This window comes from Telmatherina bonti (genome assembly GCF_933228915.1).
Source record: "Telmatherina bonti genome assembly, chromosome: 10".
NCBI classification, from domain to species: domain Eukaryota; kingdom Metazoa; phylum Chordata; class Actinopteri; order Atheriniformes; family Telmatherinidae; genus Telmatherina; species Telmatherina bonti.
In genome coordinates, this window is record NC_136628.1 from 7,785,508 (window position 1) to 7,804,842 (window position 19,335).

Genomic DNA, 19,335 nt, shown 5'->3' on the forward strand with positions numbered 1-19,335 from the left:
TGGGACGCACAGCTGTGGTATTTTCTTCTGCTAGCGTCTGAAGTAACGGGGTCATCGATAAGCAATTAACCAAACTTAAAGATTAAAATGCTTTATTAGAAATAAATACATTCTTTGTTGTGCACCCTTGTTTGATATAAATCTTTTGTCACGGAGTGGGTGCCGACGTGTGGACCCAAACGCAGAGTAGAGAGGCAGAATCCAGAGTATTTATAGTGAACAGAAGACTCAGAGGTTAACACGAACACAACGATCCAACAACTCAAGACAAAAACCGAGGGGTAGAAATACACAGAACACAACGAGACACAGGTGAAACTAATGAGAAAATCAAACCAGGTGAAACTAATGAACAGGAACCTAGACGTCAGAGAAGTAAACAAGGAAAACTACAAACCAGAACTAAGGAGAAACACAAAATAATACACCATGACATCTTTGCTAATTAGGAGACATAAAGCTGTGATTACATAGAAATCTACTCAAATATGAGGAAAAAACTTTACATAACTTTAGCACTGTAGCCTCACAGCAAGAAGGTTGCTGGTTTGATCCTTGGCTGGGGAGGGGTTTGGTCAGTGGCCTTTCTGTGTGGAGTTTGCATGTTCTCCCTGTGTATGAGTGGGTTCTCTCCAGGTTCTCCGGCTTCCTCCCACCGTCCAACAACATGCATGTTAGGTTAACTGGTTACTCTAAATTGCCCGGAGTGGGTCTGAGTGTGAGTGGTTGTTCGTCTCTCTGTGTGGCCCTGCGATGGACTGGTGAGCTGTCCAGGGTGCACCCTGCCTTTCGCCCAAAAGACAGCTGGGATAGGCTCCAGCTTCCCCGCAACCCTGAATTGGACTAAGCAGTTAGGATAATGGTCGAATGAATGAATGGAGATTGTGTCACTTTACCTGCATGCGGTACACTGCAAAAACTCAGCCTTAAAAATCAAGAAAAAACATTCAAAAATAAGGTAAATGTTGCTTAAAATAAGATAAATTATCTGCCAACAGAACAATAAATTTGGCTTGTCAAGACTTCCCAAAATGGCTCCAGCTGAAGAGGCTCCAGCTTCCCCGCGACCCTGAATTGGATTAAGCGGTTCAGAAAATGAATGAATGAATGAATGAAGACTTCCCAAAACAAGTAAAAATACTCTTAAAACAAGAGGAACTATTTGGCATAAAAACTAAGAATTTTCTTACCTTTAAAAAAAATAAGCATACGTGTACTCAATTTAAGATTTTTAATCTTACTTAGATTTCAGTTTTTGCAGTGTAAGAGGGGAGGAGAGGGATGAATTCATATCATCTATGATATGAATTCATAGGTGGGTAAGTTAAATTATTGTCTTATCACTCCATCATGGGCATGACCATAGCATATATATATATATATATATATATATTCAGAATAGAAACCGATGTTTTTATTTGCTAAAAGCAGGCGGAGAAATGTCAGATTTTTTCTGTCGGAATCTTCTGGAGATAGAGCCGAGATGGTCATGTTGCATCTGCATCTCCTTTTATCTCCACTGGTCATTTCAGGCCAGGACTGTGGACGTTGTTGTTTGTTGTGTTACAGTGTGCAGTGCATGGTGGGTAACGTAGTGTGAAGGTGGTGTAGTGCTGGTGAAACTGTAGACGGGACTTCATGTAAGATCAACAAGTCCACATTTAACTTCTTTATTTATAAATCTGTTGTGTTTAGTTTGGCGTTCACAGAAAAATAAACTTATTTAATGAACATATTCATGCACAACACCGCTCTACAGGAACAGATCGACATGAATCAGTCGTCATTCAACCTGATCATCTACTTTCAGACCCCCAGTGTGAGAATTACTCCCATCTAGCGGTGTGCTAGTTGAATGCAAATACCTGAGTGGTGCTCTCTGGTTATTCACCGTTTAAGCACATTATTACCACTACCGAAGCCACCGAGAGTCATAAATGTGAAGACGACACAGGTGGGAGTCCCACCAGGTGATGAGGTATAAAACGATAAATAATTCTGTATTGTTGTCGATGCTGATAAGTTATATGTATCTGGTACCAAGCTACTGCTAATAGCTAACAGCTAACAGCTAACCTTAATAAATCAGCTGAAATAAATGATAAAACATGAGGAAAAACTGGGAAAATACGTCTAAAAGCAGCGAACGGTAGCCTGCTGGTATAACGTCTGTGAAGAAAAACAGCAACTTCAAACTGCTGCAACGGAGCTTTTCCACTGAAGGCTAACTAAGTTAGCATCTCTGCCATTTTATACAGCCAATAAAAGTAAATGATTTGACTCAAACAGGAGGATAAAGTAGCTGCTGGACTGCCTGCCCTGTTTCTAACAAAACGCCAAAATAAACTTCACTGTTCCCTGCGATGGACTGGCGAGATGTACCCTGCCTTTCGCCCAGAGACTGCTGGGATAGGCTCCAGCTTCCCTGCAACCCTTCATCGGACTGAGCGGGCAGGAAAATGGATGAATGACTGAATAAACCTTACTGTTAGATTAAATAAACCTGTTTAGCAGAAAGTTGCAACCTCCAGTTGCAGTTCCCTCATGAACTGTCTCCATCTGGTAAACGCTACGCCCACGTGGACGTTCCTTTTCTCCTGGTTATTATTTATTTTTCCTTTATTGGATATTTTTTCCTCCTTCTCCCAAAATAAAGAGTACAAACGCTCCTCCATTTAAATGGAAAGATTGAATGATCCACGATTGTCTCCCCCGACAACACACAGGGATTCACAGCTAAAACACGTAAGGCTAACAAGTTTGTCCCCTTTCAGCTACCCTGTTCAAAGCCTGTTGGGTGCCTCGCCATCTATGCATTTATAAATAACTCTTTCTAAGCTACTGTAACGCTTTATTTAGATGAAATGGTGATTAGTCTTCTGTAAAACATGCATTTATTTATGAAAGCAATGCTTGATTTTTGCTGATAAAAAGCCAAATTAGTTACATCTTTAATACTTAAGCTTGTTAATTGCTGTGAGAAAGAAGCAGCAAACCTGCTCCTCCATCATGAGCTTTACTGGTAATGAGGCCAGTGGTGGATATGGACATCATAATGGTGGAACTGGTTGTAACACGGGAATATTAGGAAGAATCCAAACTTATGCTGTAATTATCTAATTCAGTTCAGTTTTCATTTCACAACAAAGTCCTGTCAAGACTGTTTTAAAGATACAGTCCAGCTCACTGGAGTTCAGTTGTAATCCAGTTAAAAACAAATCCCTCATGTAACCACGTTGGTCCAGTTTATGATTTAATTAAATCAGATTAAAATAAATAAAATATATTAAATTAAAATTACTTTATTTATTCTAGAGAATCAGAACCAGCAATGTGCCAAAAACTGAACCTTTCTGATCAGTTTGTCCAGTCTCTTTAAGTTTCCATTTCTGGTTCTTGCTTTGGATCTGGCTCTGGCTCTGGTTCTGTTTCCGGCTCTGCAGCCCCTCCAGATGCTGCAAAGCTGCACTTTCACATCAGATGTGCAGAAGATCTGCAACATCTTGGTTCAGACATGAAATGATCTCAGCTTTGAGAAGCCACCCCAACCAGTCGAGGCAGATGGCTGCCCTCCCTGAGCCGGGTTCTGCCAGAGGTTTTCTTCCTGTTAAAGGGAAGTTTTTTCCTTCCCACTGTCGCCTCGTGCAGCTCAGGATGGAGGATTGGATCCAAGTCATGATTCGATGCAATCAGTTGGTTTCTATTATAGGATATGTATGAATTGGCTTGAAATGGTGTGTATGTAAAGTTCCCTGTGACAACATTGTTGTAAAGTGGCGCCATACAGATAAAGCTGAATTGAATTGAAAATTAGAAGTAAAATCTGCTCTGTTGCTTTTTCTAGATTCTTCTGTGTTGCATTTCCAGTCTAGTCTGTTGTCCAGCTGAGCTACTGGTTTTTTACCACCACTTCCAGCTCTTCTACCTGCATGAAAACAGTTTCCTTTACTCCCGTTCCTCCTGAAGTCAACAGTCATCTCTTTTCTTAGAGATGTAGGAAGAAGTTGGTCCTGTGATGGACTGGCGACCTTTCCAGGGTCTACCTGCCTCTCGCCCAGTGATTGCTGGGAAAGACTCCAGCTTAATCATTTTAAGCGGTTTGGAAAATGAATGAATGAATGCAGGATGAGGTGATCACTTCTGCTCCATCTCATAAATATACCGACCAAGCGAAGTGGCATTTGGTGTTTTACCTCTTAATGACCATCAGATGGTGATTAATTGGACCACTGGATCGCCAGTGACACGCTGGGAATGAAGAGATATCTGAGGCCACCAGCTAGTTAAGAAGACTGAATTACAGAAATCATTCAAAGGTCTGGATCAGGTCTAATGCCGAACATTAAATTAAGGAAGAGTGACATGGTGGAGAAAAGATGGATGGATGGAAAACGAGACAGTGGAGGACAGAGAGATGATCACATGAATCAGTCTGAATGCTCATTCATTCATTTCTGCTGTTAGAAAAACTGAATGGACAGAATAACACGCAACAAATCTGCTGGATTTAAACAGGAATCATCTTATTTTAGACGTGAAAACCATCCAGATGTTCCACCTGAAGGCATCCTGATGCTCATTAATGTCCGCAGATTTTCCTGTAACATCAAGGTCAAAACCCTGTAAGACGGAAAGAAAACAGAATAATTCATGCAGATCAAGCAAGAAGCAACCAGTTCAAGAAATGATTGAAGTAAAAATGAAGTTTCAACGTGTTCTGTGATGGACTGACCAGCAGTTGGACCCAACCCGCTCCAGTACTCCCAGTTACTCTGAAGAGGATAACGCAGGAATGGATGCAAAATGTCTTAATCAGTCTAAACAACAGGTTAACTCCCAGTTCACGGTGCGTTTGTGGCTGCAGTTCAGCTTCGTGGCAGCGGACTGGAGCAGGTGGAGACCTGCCGTCAATGAGAGCTCATGTCCTCCCCTGTGATTCACAACAGGCTCGTCTCATCAGGATTCGCTGCTCCGAGAATGAGAGAAATGTCAAGCTGCTCCCAGAATCTCCGTCCTCTGGCTCGGTTTCAGTTGCTGCAAATATCTCCACATAGGTCCAGTAAAACGATGCATATGGTGACTGCTTAGACTAAGACTTTGTGTCCCAAACATCCGTGGATGTCTTCTGATGTTGGGTTATTATTGTTGGGATTATCCCCTGTCAGTCTTAATTTCAGTGGCGTTAGATCCGGTTATGTTAGACTTTGTCATTCTGGTCTTGACTTCAGGTTGCGTGTTCTGTCCATCGTACATCATGTCCAACTCAAGCTGCCCTTCCATCACAACTTTTCACAAAATGCTGGGATAGACTCCATAGACTCCAGGTTCCGCACAACCATGCAATGAACCAAGCAGTGTAGAAAATGAATGAACAAATTAACAAAGTGCACAGTACAAATATTATATATATAATATACATACAGCTGACACCTGATGCATCTAGACTGGGAGAAAATGCAGCATTTTAAGGTCAGAAACTTCTGATGGCAGTGAAATCATCCATCACAGCAGGTTCACATCATGAAGACAGTGATAAATGTGATGTCCATGTATAAATGTATTCATAACCTCCTGTTAAAGAAGAAAAAAACAGCTGCCTGTAAAATAAGCTGAAGTTGACAAAAGTAGAAATAAATAAAAGAATTATGCAAATCATTACTTTGGTTTCTGATTTTGGCTCAATAGATTTCTTTTAGAAAAGCAAACAAACATGATAAAATATGTTGCATTACACATAAACTAATGTTTAGTTCAATCCTTTAAAGTTTCCGCTCCAGTCAGGTGTTTTCTGTTCCTCTCAGTCAGACTTCTGCACCTGTTGACAGGTATTTTGTCCCACTGTTCAGCAGAAAAGTCTCTGATTTGTCCAGGACCAATTTGTTTGTTTGTTTTTCTTTTTTTCCTGTTTGTTTTGTATTGTTCTTCAACTCAATTAAATGACAAAACAGTGTCTTATATCTCTAAATTGTAATGTAGCACATGTTTAGTTCCTGTTCCTGTTTTAGTCTTCAGTTATTTGAGTTACTGTTGTAAATTCGGCTTTTTTTTAATGAAAGGTTGTGAATACATCTGAGGACGACTGTATGTGCATTTCATGTTGTAGGAGGTTAAAAATTCTGAGATAAAAACCAGTTTGTTGACCAAGTCAAAATAAATGTGACGATGCGTTGAGGGTTTCGGCTTCTTTCACATTTAGCTGAGAAAGCAGGCGTCTGAACGGCTGGCCATCCGGCGCTAATGACACCCAACATACATAAAAACCACAGGGTGGATAGTTAAACTGTAAATCACATCTTTAAATGTGTCAACAGGCACATTTATTTCCTCCCTGGTCTTTATGCAAAGCTAAACTCCCCACCACCTGATTCCGATGCAACACACAGACACAACAGCATCAATCTCCTCACCTCATCCATCCAGAGACAATGCAGGGTGCTGCGAGATGACTGATGTTAGGATTCAGAGCTGTATGAATAAAATCCATGGGATTTCCTCACCCCCTTTCACCTAACACACAGTTTATTTTTCATGTGTTCAGTCGGAGCTCATGTTTGCATTTCAGCCATCAGACGTCTAAATGGGTGAGAGGCTCGGCCGTTTCAAGGCTGTTTGGAGACTTTATGGCACATTTTCAATGACAGTGATGGCTAAGGGACGAGCTGGGAGGAGATGAAACATATTTAATTGCTAGCAACGTTCAGATGTGTTTACAGTGAATGTTTTTGTCTTTCAGGCAAATAAACTCCGAACCAAGACCCTGCACAACACACTCAACCCCGTCTGGAGTGAGACCCTGACCTACTATGGCATCACCGATGAGGATATTGTCCGCAAAACACTCAGGTACCGTCAACAACGGCAAAATGTGTTCTGAGAGTAAAGAGAAACAGCATGGAAGGAAGGAAAAGTAGTGAATAAAAGATAGTAGAATAAAATCATCTGAAGAGATGATGACAAAGTGGAGGAGCGGGAAGAAAAGCCTGGAGGGAAGGACATAAAATCAAGGCAGGTTGAGGAAATAAATGTGAAGACACGGTGGGAAAGACGGAAGCAAATGAGGGTAAATCACTGGAAAGAGAAATGAAATTAGGAACATAATGAAAAGAAGGGATGGAAAAACAGAAAGAGAGAAGGAAGGGGAGGAAAAGAGAGGAATGGAAACAGAACCGAGTGGGAGGGGGGACATGTGTGGAGCTAAATAAGGGCCACAAATTTTTGTTTATTTAAAAAAAATATTTGAAACTGAATAAAATTAATTTGAAAATGAAATGAAAGCCCCGCCCCCACGCCACATCAGGGCCAAAAGTTTGAAACTGAAAAACAGGAATCTGAAAGTTAAACATCAAAGGAGCAAAGTGAAATAAAAATCTGAAACTGTGAATGAGGTTTGGAAAATGACAGAAAAAAAAAAATCTAAATTTGAATGGCTAGATCCTAAAACCGAGTGAATAATATCTCAAACTCGCAAAACAATATCATATTGAAAATTAATTTTTAGAAACTAGATGTTTCAAAAATAAAATATACAACCCCCTTGGAATTAAATTTGATACAAACATTGGATACACTTTTTTATTTTGTGTCGTAAGAGTTCATTGTAAAAAACTGACTCACATTTTCAAATTAATTTAATCAGTTTCAAATATATATATATATATATATATATATATATATATATATATATATATATATATATATATATATATATATATATATATATATATATATATATTCATAAATAAACAAACATATTGGCCCTGATTTAGCTCCATAGACACCGGGAAGTGAGAGAAACAAAGAGAAAAACAAGGAGAGAAAAACAGGAGGAAAAGAGAACATGATGATGGAAGAAAGGAAAAACAAATGAAAAGGTAAATGGAGCTAAATGAAGGAAGGTGAAGAGTAAACCTCTCTTCTCCCTTCAGCTGCTGTTTGGATGCAGCGACGTCTGACAGACGGATTGTTTTCCTTCCCGACTCCTGGGATAAACCAGCAGGTTGCAGCGCTCTCATTTCCTCTGTAGGCTCGCCCGGCTTCTGGCTGAACGTTTGACCAGATGAGAGCCGGGGAATCCTTTGTTTGTGTAAACATGTTAGAGGAGAGGATTCCTGTTTGCTTTGTCTTTCCCTGCAACACCTGAGAGGTGTGGAAACCTGCTGCCAGAACCTCGGCTTCCTGTGCGAACGTCGACACTCTGCAACGAACGCGTTGCTGCACCGTTCTCTGCTCCTTTATTTTTACCAAAGTGTTCACGGTGTGTCAGGCAAGTGGTGGAGGCTTGTTACGCAACCATATGCACGAGTGTTTTCTGTCAGGCGGAGCCGTGCAGAGGAGGATTCTGGCAGTTCGCTCTGGTCTTTTTAATCCCAAACTTTCCAGTTAACATTACCAGTTAACGTTTCCAGTTAAATGGCAGGACATGCGGTTCTGATCCGCAGCTGAAGCCACTTTTAGAGAGGAGATGTCCGTCTTCTGGTCTGTGAGTCCAGACAGAAATAGTCACACAGACCAGTTCCACCACTGGTTTGCTAGAAAACCAAAAGCTACAAACAAACTGGTGGTTATACTGGTTACTGGTCCAGGAGGTGGGCTTGAGTTGACATCTCTAGGGGCATCGGATGTTTCCATGGAGACTCCTGGAAGACGAGTGTTTTATGGACGTGCAGAAGTTTGAATATGAAATATTTTATTCAGATTTTTTTTAATGAAGCTGAATACAGGATTATTTAGTTGATGATTTCTGTGACTTTATGAGTTTAAGACGTCTGTTTGCAGAGGAGGTCCGCTTCCTGAAGCCAAACTGGGAGCTGGTTCCACACAGGGGGTCTGATAACTCCGGTCCTCCTGCAGGGTTTCAATCTATCCCTGCTCCAACACACCTGAGTCAAATGAATCAGTCATTGTACAGAACTTAGTTGCTGTTGGAGCCATTGAATGGAGGCCAGGTGTGTTGGACCTGGGATGGAAAACCTGCAGGACAAGTGGGGCCCTTGAGGACCCACTATGGACATCCCTGCTTCAGAACCTTGATGTCTGAAAGTGAATTTCTCTGTTGGGAAAATCTGGACCTCTTTCAGGTCCAACTGCGCTTGGTGTCCTAAAGTTTTATATGGGAGGAGAAGCATTTTAGATTCCATTAGAATTAATCAGGAAGCCGATGAAGAGACGGTGAAACTGGAGAAACATGATCTCTGATGATCCTCCTCATCAGAAGCTGCATTTCCATTACATTTTCTCACAACATAAAAACCATATTTGTAAGTTTCGACAAACAAAAAAAGCAATGGGTGTTTCCATTGAACAGTGAAGGTTTCTCGTGAGACGGAGAGGTTTTACGAGGATTGTGGCTGATGTGAGATAGCTACGTAGCGTTATTTTGGGGTTTTCTACTTGCTGTAGAGAATTTGCTACGACTTTTCAAAGTTTTTCTCAATCATTTTATTTCTAACACTAGAAAAATTGCTGTTGTTTGTTTCACACCGCGCCATATTTACTGGAAATGAACTGGCCACATCCGGGGACACATACATAAAAAAAAAAAAAGTGTTTCCATTACACTTTTGCGATGTATTTTTTGTATTGAAATGTCTGAAAAACCACCTCAAGAGAGTGTAAAAACTTTTAGGGATATTTGAGACTTTTTTTTTTTAGAAATGTAGGTGTTCCCATCAGTGTTTTTTATCGCTGTATTTAGTTTTTGTGCAACTCTAGGTGTAATGGAAACACGTCTACAACTACTTTTAGAGTTCCTTCAAACTGATGTGGAGATTCTGGTGATTCATGCAAGCCTGGAAAGACATTTCTGTTCTCCTCCTCAGAGACCTGCCAATCATCTGGGGTGGCATTCACCATATCCAGTCAGATTTTAGAGGTGGTCAACACCACCCTGGTCACCGCTCTAGCGCCGCCCCTGCATATAAAGTACATATTACTTCATTATCCAGTGTGTTCATTACTCTCTATGTACAATCTAAACTGAGCTGTTGATTCTGCCTGTATTTACAGCTGAACTCAGTGTACAGACTGTAGTGACATGGATAAGTTTTTCTGCTTTATGAAGACAAATGAAAGTAAAAAAAAGTCTTGGTCAAATGCTGGAATAACTTTAGATCATAATGACATCGATTCTACTGGTGTGGAAGTCAGTCATGGCGATGCAGCGCTATTCCTTAACATCTGGATGATGTTTTGTTGGTCTTTAATGTAAAATTATTCTCCCACAACAAGTGAAGTCCGGAAATCGACAGGCAACCTTATCATCATCCTTGAATAAAATAACAGCATTTTGCTGATTATTTAATTTTGCAGCAGCAGAAATTGTTGTCACACAGAATACAACAACCACAATGCTGTTGCATCAGCCGACAGAGATGTGATCCAATGACCAGTACTGTTGTTAGCTGTTTCCAAGCCAGCAGGAAATGCCTCCTCATTTCCACATAATACACCTCATCTGTTTCTATTAGAGTTAAATTTCAACACCATCCACCCCAAAAGCAAATAAAAAAGCTGTTATCATTATTAGAGCTGTTGTTAGGCTGGATCTGATTGCACCACATTCTGAACAAGCCATGTGCTGCACAATGCTGGATGTTTTCCTCTGCATGGGAACTGATTATGCAGGGAAAGCACTTGAAACTAACAGCAGTCCTCTACACGAGCCTGAGCATGAATCATGTCATGTTGGAGCAGAGAGTGCTGACATAGGAACTGTTCACAGCGTTTATTTAGGACAGTCTGCTGGGACCACCAATCACTGGCTTTCATTATAAATGAAATAAGATGGTAGAAAAGATGTCATGATGTGGGTTTTGTGTTTAGTTCTTGTTTCCTGTTTTATTGTGTAGTTGTGTTTTCTGTCTAGCCTTGTTTCCTGTTCATTCATTTAGCTTATTTAAGTTTTTTTAAACCAAACACTTATTCATTCATTTTCCGAACTGCTTATTCCAATTCAGGGTTGTGGGGAAGCTGGAGCCTATCCCAGCTGGCTTTGGGTGACAGGCAGGGTCCACCCTGGACAGCTTGCCAGTCCATTGCAGGGCCACACAGAGAGATGAACAACCACACTCATGCTCACACTCCTAGGGGCAATTTAGAGTGACCAATTAACCTAACATACATGTCTTTGGATGGTGGGAGGAAGCTGGAGTACCTGGAGAGAACGCACGCATACACGGGGAGAACATGCAAACTCCACACAGAAAGGCCACTGACCAAACCAGCCAAGGATCGAACCAGCGACCTTCTTGCTGTGAGACCACAGTGCTAACCACTGCGCCACCGTGCAGCCCGTACCAAACACTTAATTGTTTTTAATTTAATTGTTTTGTTTTGAAAGACTACAATAAAAAATAAAACAAAATTTCTAAAAAAATTTTAAAAGACTTTCAACAATTCAAAAATAAATTCAACAATTTTAAACCAAAAATTTAAATAAATAATTTGCAAAAAGAAAAATTTAATTGTTTTAAAGCCAAACAGAAACACACAACTGCGTGTCTGACAGCTGAGGATGAAAACATCATGTCTGCAAAGAAACATCACGCTTGTATGGAAACATCATGTTTGCATGAAAACATCATGTCTGCATGGAAACATCACATCTGCATGGAAACATCATGTCTGCATGGAAACATGTTTGTATGGAAACATCATGTCTGCATGGAAACATTATGTTTGTATGGAAACATCATGTCTGCATGGAAACATGTTTGTATGGAAACATCATGTCTGTATGGAAACATCATGTTTGTATGAAAACATCATGTCTGCATGGAAACATGTTTGTATGGAAACATCATTTCTGCATGGAAACATCATGTTTGTATGGAAACATCATGTCTGTATGGAAACATCATGTTTGTATGAAAACATCATGTCTGCATGGAAACATCATGTCTGCATGGAAACATCATGTCTGCATGGAAACATGTTTGTATGGAAACATCATGTCTGCATGGAAACATTATGTTTGTATGGAAACATCATGTCTGCATGGAAACATTATGTTTGTATGGAAACATCATGTCTGCATGGAAACATGTTTGTATGGAAACATCATGTCTGTATGGATACATCATGTTTGTATGAAAACATCATGTCTGCATGGAAACATGTTTGTATGGAAACATCATGTCTGCATGGAAACATGTTTGTATGGAAACATCATTTCTGCATGGAAACATCATGTCTGTATGGAAACATCATGTTTGTATGAAAACATCATGTCTGCATGGAAACATGTTTGTATGGAAACATCATTTCTGCACGGAAACATGTTTGTATGGAAACATCATGTCTGCATGGAAACATTATGTTTGTATGGAAACATCATGTCTGCATGGAAACATGTTTGTATGGAAACATCATGTCTGTATGGATACATCATGTTTGTATGAAAACATCATGTCTGCATGGAAACATGTTTGTATGGAAACATCATGTCTGCATGGAAACATGTTTGTATGGAAACATCATTTCTGCATGGAAACATCATGTCTGTATGGAAACATCATGTTTGTATGAAAACATCATGTCTGCATGGAAACATGTTTGTATGGAAACATCATTTCTGCACGGAAACATGTTTGTATGGAAACATCATGTCTGTATGGAAACATCATGTTTGTATGAAAACATCATGTCTGCATGGAAACATCATGTCTGCATGGAAACATGTTTGTATGGAAACATTATGTTTGTATGAAAACATCATGTTTGTATGGAAACATCATGTCTGCATGGAAACATGTTTGTATGGAAACATCATGTCTGCATGGAAACATCATGTCTGTATGGAAACATCATGTTTGTATGAAAACATCATGTCTGCATGGAAACATCATGTCTGCATGGAAACATGTTTGTATGGAAACATCATGTCTGCATGGAAACATCATGTTTGTATGGAAACATCATGTCTGTATGGAAACATCATGTTTGTATGAAAACATCATGTCTGCATGGAAACATCATGTCTGCATGGAAACATGTTTGTATGGAAACATTATGTTTGTATGAAAACATCATGTTTGTATGGAAACATCATGTCTGCATGGAAACATGTTTGTATGGAAACATCATGTCTGTATGAAAACATCATGTCTGCAAAGAAACATCACGCTTGTATGGAAACATAATGTCTGCATGGAAACATGTTTGTATGGAAACATCATGTCTGCATGGAAACATTATGTTTGTATGGAAACATCATGTCTGCATGGAAACATGTTTGTATGGAAACATCATGTCTGTATGGAAACATCATGTTTGTATGAAAACATCATGTCTGCATGGAAACATGTTTGTATGGAAACATCATTTCTGCATGGAAACATCATGTTTGTATGGAAACATCATGTCTGTATGGAAACATCATGTTTGTATGAAAACATCATGTCTGCATGGAAACATCATGTCTGCATGGAAACATGTTTGTATGGAAACATCATGTCTGCATGGAAACATTATGTTTGTATGGAAACATCATGTCTGCATGGAAACATGTTTGTATGAAAACATCATGTCTGCATGGAAACATGTTTGTATGGAAACATCATGTCTGCATGGAAACATGTTTGTATGGAAACATCATTTCTGCATGGAAACATCATGTTTGTATGGAAACATCATGTCTGTATGGAAACATCATGTTTGTATGAAAACATCATGTCTGCATGGAAACATGTTTGTATGGAAACATCATTTCTGCACGGAAACATCATGTTTGTGTGGAAACATCATGTCTGTATGGAAACATCATGTTTGTATGAAAACATCATGTCTGCATGGAAACATCATGTCTGCATGGAAACATGTTTGTATGGAAACATTATGTTTGTATGAAAACATCATGTTTGTATGGAAACATCATGTCTGCATGGAAACATGTTTGTATGGAAACATCATGTCTGCATGGAAACATCATGTCTGTATGGAAACATCATGTTTGTATGAAAACATCATGTCTGCATGGAAACATCATGTCTGCATGGAAACATGTTTGTATGGAAACATCATGTCTGCATGGAAACATCATGTTTGTATGGAAACATCATGTCTGTATGGAAACATCATGTTTGTATGAAAACATCATGTCTGCATGGAAACATCATGTCTGCATGGAAACATGTTTGTATGGAAACATTATGTTTGTATGAAAACATCATGTTTGTATGGAAACATCATGTCTGCATGGAAACATGTTTGTATGGAAACATCATGTCTGTATGAAAACATCATGTCTGCAAAGAAACATCACGCTTGTATGGAAACATCATGTCTGCATGGAAACATGTTTGTATGGAAACATCATGTCTGCATGGAAACATTATGTTTGTATTGAAACATCATGTCTGCATGGAAACATGTTTGTATGGAAACATCATGTCTGTATGGAAACATCATGTTTGTATGAAAACATCATGTCTGCATGGAAACATGTTTGTATGGAAACATCATTTCTGCATGGAAACATTATGTTTGTATGGAAACATCATGTCTGCATGGAAACATGTTTGTATGGAAACATCATGTCTGCATGGAAACATGTTTGTATGGAAACATCATGTCTGTATGGATACATCATGTTTGTATGAAAACATCATGTCTGCATGGAAACATCATGTCTGCATGGAAACATGTTTGTATGGAAACATCATGTCTGCATGGAAACATTATGTTTGTATGGAAACATCATGTCTGCATGGAAACATGTTTGTATGGAAATATCATGTCTGTATGGATACATCATGTTTGTATGAAAACATCATGTCTGCATGGAAACATGTTTGTATGGAAACATCATGTGTGCATGGTAACATGTTTGTATGGAAACATCATTTCTGCATGGAAACATCATGTTTGTATGGAAACATCATGTCTGTATGGAAACATCATGTTTGTATGGAAACATCATGTTTGTATGGAAACATCATGTCTGTATGGAAACATCATGTTTGTATGGAAACATCATGCCTACATGTTTTTTTTTAAACTTTGTTTTTATTGAAAGATTTTCAAATTTTCAAACAGAAATAATACAGACATAACATAAAAGAAACAGAACAATAGATGGACCGACACATACAAACCCCAATTTACAGGTTTTTAGGGCACACTGTCACAGGTTACATATGTATATTTAAGTATGTATATTTTAAGTGTTTTTTTTTTGTTTGTTTGTTTTTTCCCCTTTACCTCTTTTCCTCTTTTTCCCTTTCATTTAGCTTATCTTACATAGTTATTCTTTTACATTTTAGTTTCTAATGAGTTTGCCCATTTTCTCCAAAAACGCTCCCCTTTTTCTGAAGTATGTCTCAGTGAAAATGTCAGTCTCCATTGTGTGTATTTCGTTTATCACTTCTGTCCATTCTTTAGCAGTCGGTGGATCCATTTTCAGCCATTTCCGCGTAATAGCTTTTTTACTTGCAGCCAACATAATAAGCAAAAGATATCTATCTTCTTTTCGTAGTCCAGTTGGTATATTTCCAAGGTAGAACACTGAAAAGGTCTCCTCCAGTTGCAATCCTGTAATCATCTTGATTTGTCTAATCACCTCTGTCCAATAGGGGGCAATCCTGGAGCATTCCCAAAAAATGTGATAATGGCCTGCTGATGTTTGTCCACATTTTCTCCAACAATTACCCTGTATAGAGTTTTTAGTTTGTAATTCTTTTATCCTTGGCGTAATGAAATACCTTAATATGTTCTTCCAAGTGAATTCCCTCCATAAATCAGAGCAAGAAGTGTTTACAATATTTCTACACACGTTTAACCAGTCATCCTCAGATAGATTAATTCCAACTTCCGTTTCCCATCTTTGTTTGATATACATGGTAGAGTGTTTTTTATTAGATTGTAATACTGAATATATTGATGAGATTTGTTTTTTATTAAGTTTACCTTTGCATGAATCTATAACAAGCATAATTAGAGGGTTGCTCTCTGAGCTTTTGGATTTAATATCAGCTTTAAAATGATGTCTTAATTGGAGATATCTGTAAAAGTCCTCTTTCCCTAAATTATACCTGTCTGATAGTTGTTGAAAGGTTATCAGTCCCTTCCCTGTAACAATTTTCCAATATGCAATGATACCTTTGCTACACCAATATTTAAACCTGGTATCATGTCTTGTGGGCATGAATGATCCGTCATATGCCGGCCAGCGTAGGATCTTTGCTTCCTCTTCAACATTCTTATCTTGGAGTTCTTTAAGCCATATGCTTAGTGGAGTTTTCATCCAAATAGATATTTTGGGCAAAAGTGCCTGCAACAAGTGTTTGTCTCCTAAAATTGAGGGAAGAGGAATTTGGATCTCAGCCTGATCCATTTCCTTCCATCTGGCATCATACGACGGGTCACACCATGCAACTAGAACCCTAAGTTGTGCAGCCTTATAATAACTCTGAAGACAAGGAAGGGCCCTGCCACCTTCATTTCTTGTTAACTGTAAAGTTTCAAATTTTATCCTTGGTCTGTGATTGTCCCAAATAAAATTTGAAATCATTCTGTTCCATTCAGTAAATTGTTTGAAGGGTACTTCAACTGGTAGTGCCAAAAATAGATAAAGCAGTCTGGGTAATATAATAATTTTTACCAGTTCTATTCTGTGGTGCATATTCATTGGTAGCAGTAACCATCGTTTCATATCTGCTTTTATACTGGACGTTAAGGGGCTATAGTTATGTTTATAAATTTCTGTTAGATCCTTGGGTATATGGACCCCAAGATATTTAATTATGCTGTTATTCCAATTGCATTTTAGTTGCTTTTGAACTTTTCTATTTGGTTTATAGTTAAATGTTAATATTTGTGTTTTACGAAGATTTAATTTGTAGCCAGAAAATGAGCTAAACGTGCGGAGTAAAGATAGTAATGATGTTAGACTTGTATCAGGTTTAGAAAGGGTCATTAAAATATCGTCTGCATAGAGACATATTTTATATTCTGTGTTGTACATGGTAACGCCTACAACATTTTTGGATTCCCTGATGGCCTGCGCCAATGGTTCAATAAACAATACAAATAACGTCGCACTCATTGCACATCCCTGTCTGCACCCTCTTTTTGGTGAAACCGAATTTGACAAATCTCCGTTAATTTTAATTCTTGCTGTGGGTGTGCTATACAGGGATCTTAAACACTTAATAACCTGGTTATTGAAACCGAAACGTTTTAGGACTGAATATAAAAATTCCCATCTTACGGAATCAAACGCCTTTTCTGCATCGAGGCTAAGGAGCACAGATTCTTTGGATTTCATGTGATTTATAAGTTTAAATGCTCGGCGTATATTATCGTGTGTTTGTCTATTCTTAACAAATCCTGTTTGATCTGTATCTACTAATTCAGGAATTATATTTTCTAATCGTTTGGCTAATATTGTTGTAAATATTCTATAATCTTTGTTTAGAACTGATACAGGTCTGTAGGAGCTGCATTCAGTAGCATCTTTCCCTGGTTTGAGTATTACTGAAATAAGGGCTTGATTCCAAGATATGGGTATTTCTCCGCCTTCCAGAACATAATTAAAACAATCCTTTAATATTGGTATGATCATTTGCCTAAAGCACTTGTACCATTCTGAAGGAAACCCATCTGGACCGGACACTTTGTTACCTTTAAGGTTTGAGATTGTTTTACTAATTTCTTCCTCTGTTATTTTCTGTGTAAGTCTCTTATTTTGTTCTGTGCCTATAGAAGGTAAATCTAATGAGTCTAGGAAATTTTCTATTAAGTTTTGGTCTGCCGCGGGTTGTTGAGAGTATAAGTTTGAATAGTAGGAGACAAAAGATTCTTGTATATTCTTTAGGTCATATTGTATTTCATTCGTTTGAGGGTTTTTAATTTTGTGTATAAAACGACTGGCTTCCTGTTTGCGTGTCCTCCAAGCAAGTAACCTCTTAGCTTTGGGTCCATTCTCATAGTAGTTTTGTTTGATAAATTTTGCTTTCTTGGATAATTGGTTCTCATACAGTTCGTTTAAGGTCCGTCTCGTTAAAGTTAACCGTTCTAAACTGTTTGCGTTGTTATATTTAAGATGTTCCTCTTCTAAAAACTTAAGCTCCTTGACCTTATCAGCAATTTGTTTCTCTTTGTCTTTTTTTTAAATAGATGACCACATTATCAGTTTACCTCTGAGGACTGCTTTAGCAGCATCCCACAATACACTTGGAGAAGTGTTGTCCTTATTATTATAATACATGTAATCTTCAAAAGCCTCTTGAGTATATTTCTGGAATTCTTCATTGTTAAGGTAGCTCGTATTCAGCCTCCAAACTCTTTCTTTTTGTTCAGTATCTAAATGTATTGTTAAGTAAACCCCCGCGTGGTCAGATATATCCCGAACATCTATATGACAATCAATAATCCTATGTCTGTCATGATTAGGCATGAAAAAATAATCTATTCTGGAAAACATTGAATGAGAGTGGGGGAAAAAAAGTAAAACTTTTTTCACCTGGATGTAAGTCTCTCCATATATCTATCATGCCTAACTCTTTCAATAATTTTTTAGCAATTTGTACTTCTGGTTGTATCTTTTTTGTTTTAGATGAGACATCCAATGAAGGATTTAAGTGCAAATTCCAGTCTCCACCACATATCACTACCCCGGACATCTCATTGCATAATAAATCAAAAATCTTCCTAATGAGTTTTTTATCGCTTCTGGGAGGCCGATAAACATTTAGTAAGGTAACCTTCTTGTGATCAATAAAACCTTTCACTAACACATATCGGCCTTCCTCATCGGCCACCTGTGAGCTGAACTGAAAATTAACCCTGTTTGAAATAAGAATTGAAACTCCTCTTGCACAACCCCTTTTAAATGAAGAAAAGTATGAGTATTTAAACCATTTTTTAAGTTTTTCATGTTCGATATCTGACAAATAAGTTTCTTGCCAGAATATGATATCTTGTTTTTCACGTTTCATCTTAGCTATAACTTTACTCCTTTTAACAGGGCTGCGCAATCCATTTACATTAAGGGTAATGAAATTATATTTCTCTCTATTCATTTCCTTTTTCCCAATAAACTGAATTATTACAGCAGATAAAACAACTTACATAGATAAGATATGAGTCAAAAAATGTCGGTCCATCTAAAATAGAACATGTTGAACAAATAACAAAATGGAACAAAAACAAATAGGACTTCCAAAGATTAAGTGTACTATTCACTTCTACAATGAGAGGGGAGTCCTGCAAAGACCAGTGAGCCCCCCTCAATACGGGCCATAACCTCTGATTTGAGTATATCAGAGCAGCTCGCATAAGAGGTAGAACAGGCAAGCGTTTCCCAGTAGCAGGGTCAAAAGTTTACAAACATCTGAG

The 19,335-nt window shown here is 38.4% G+C and overlaps 1 protein-coding gene across 1 annotated transcript in view; it reads left to right on the forward strand.

Annotated features, from left to right (window-relative positions):
- doc2b (double C2-like domains, beta) overlaps positions 1-19,335 on the forward strand; it is a gene marked incomplete at its 3' end in the record, with an annotated part of 203,611 nt that overhangs the window by 153,272 nt on the left and 31,004 nt on the right. Inside the window, exon 5 of the mRNA XM_079248261.1 lies at positions 6,734-6,843. Within this exon, the coding sequence (XP_079104387.1) occupies positions 6,734-6,843 (110 nt within the window). The remainder of the gene's footprint in view (positions 1-6,733; positions 6,844-19,335) is intronic.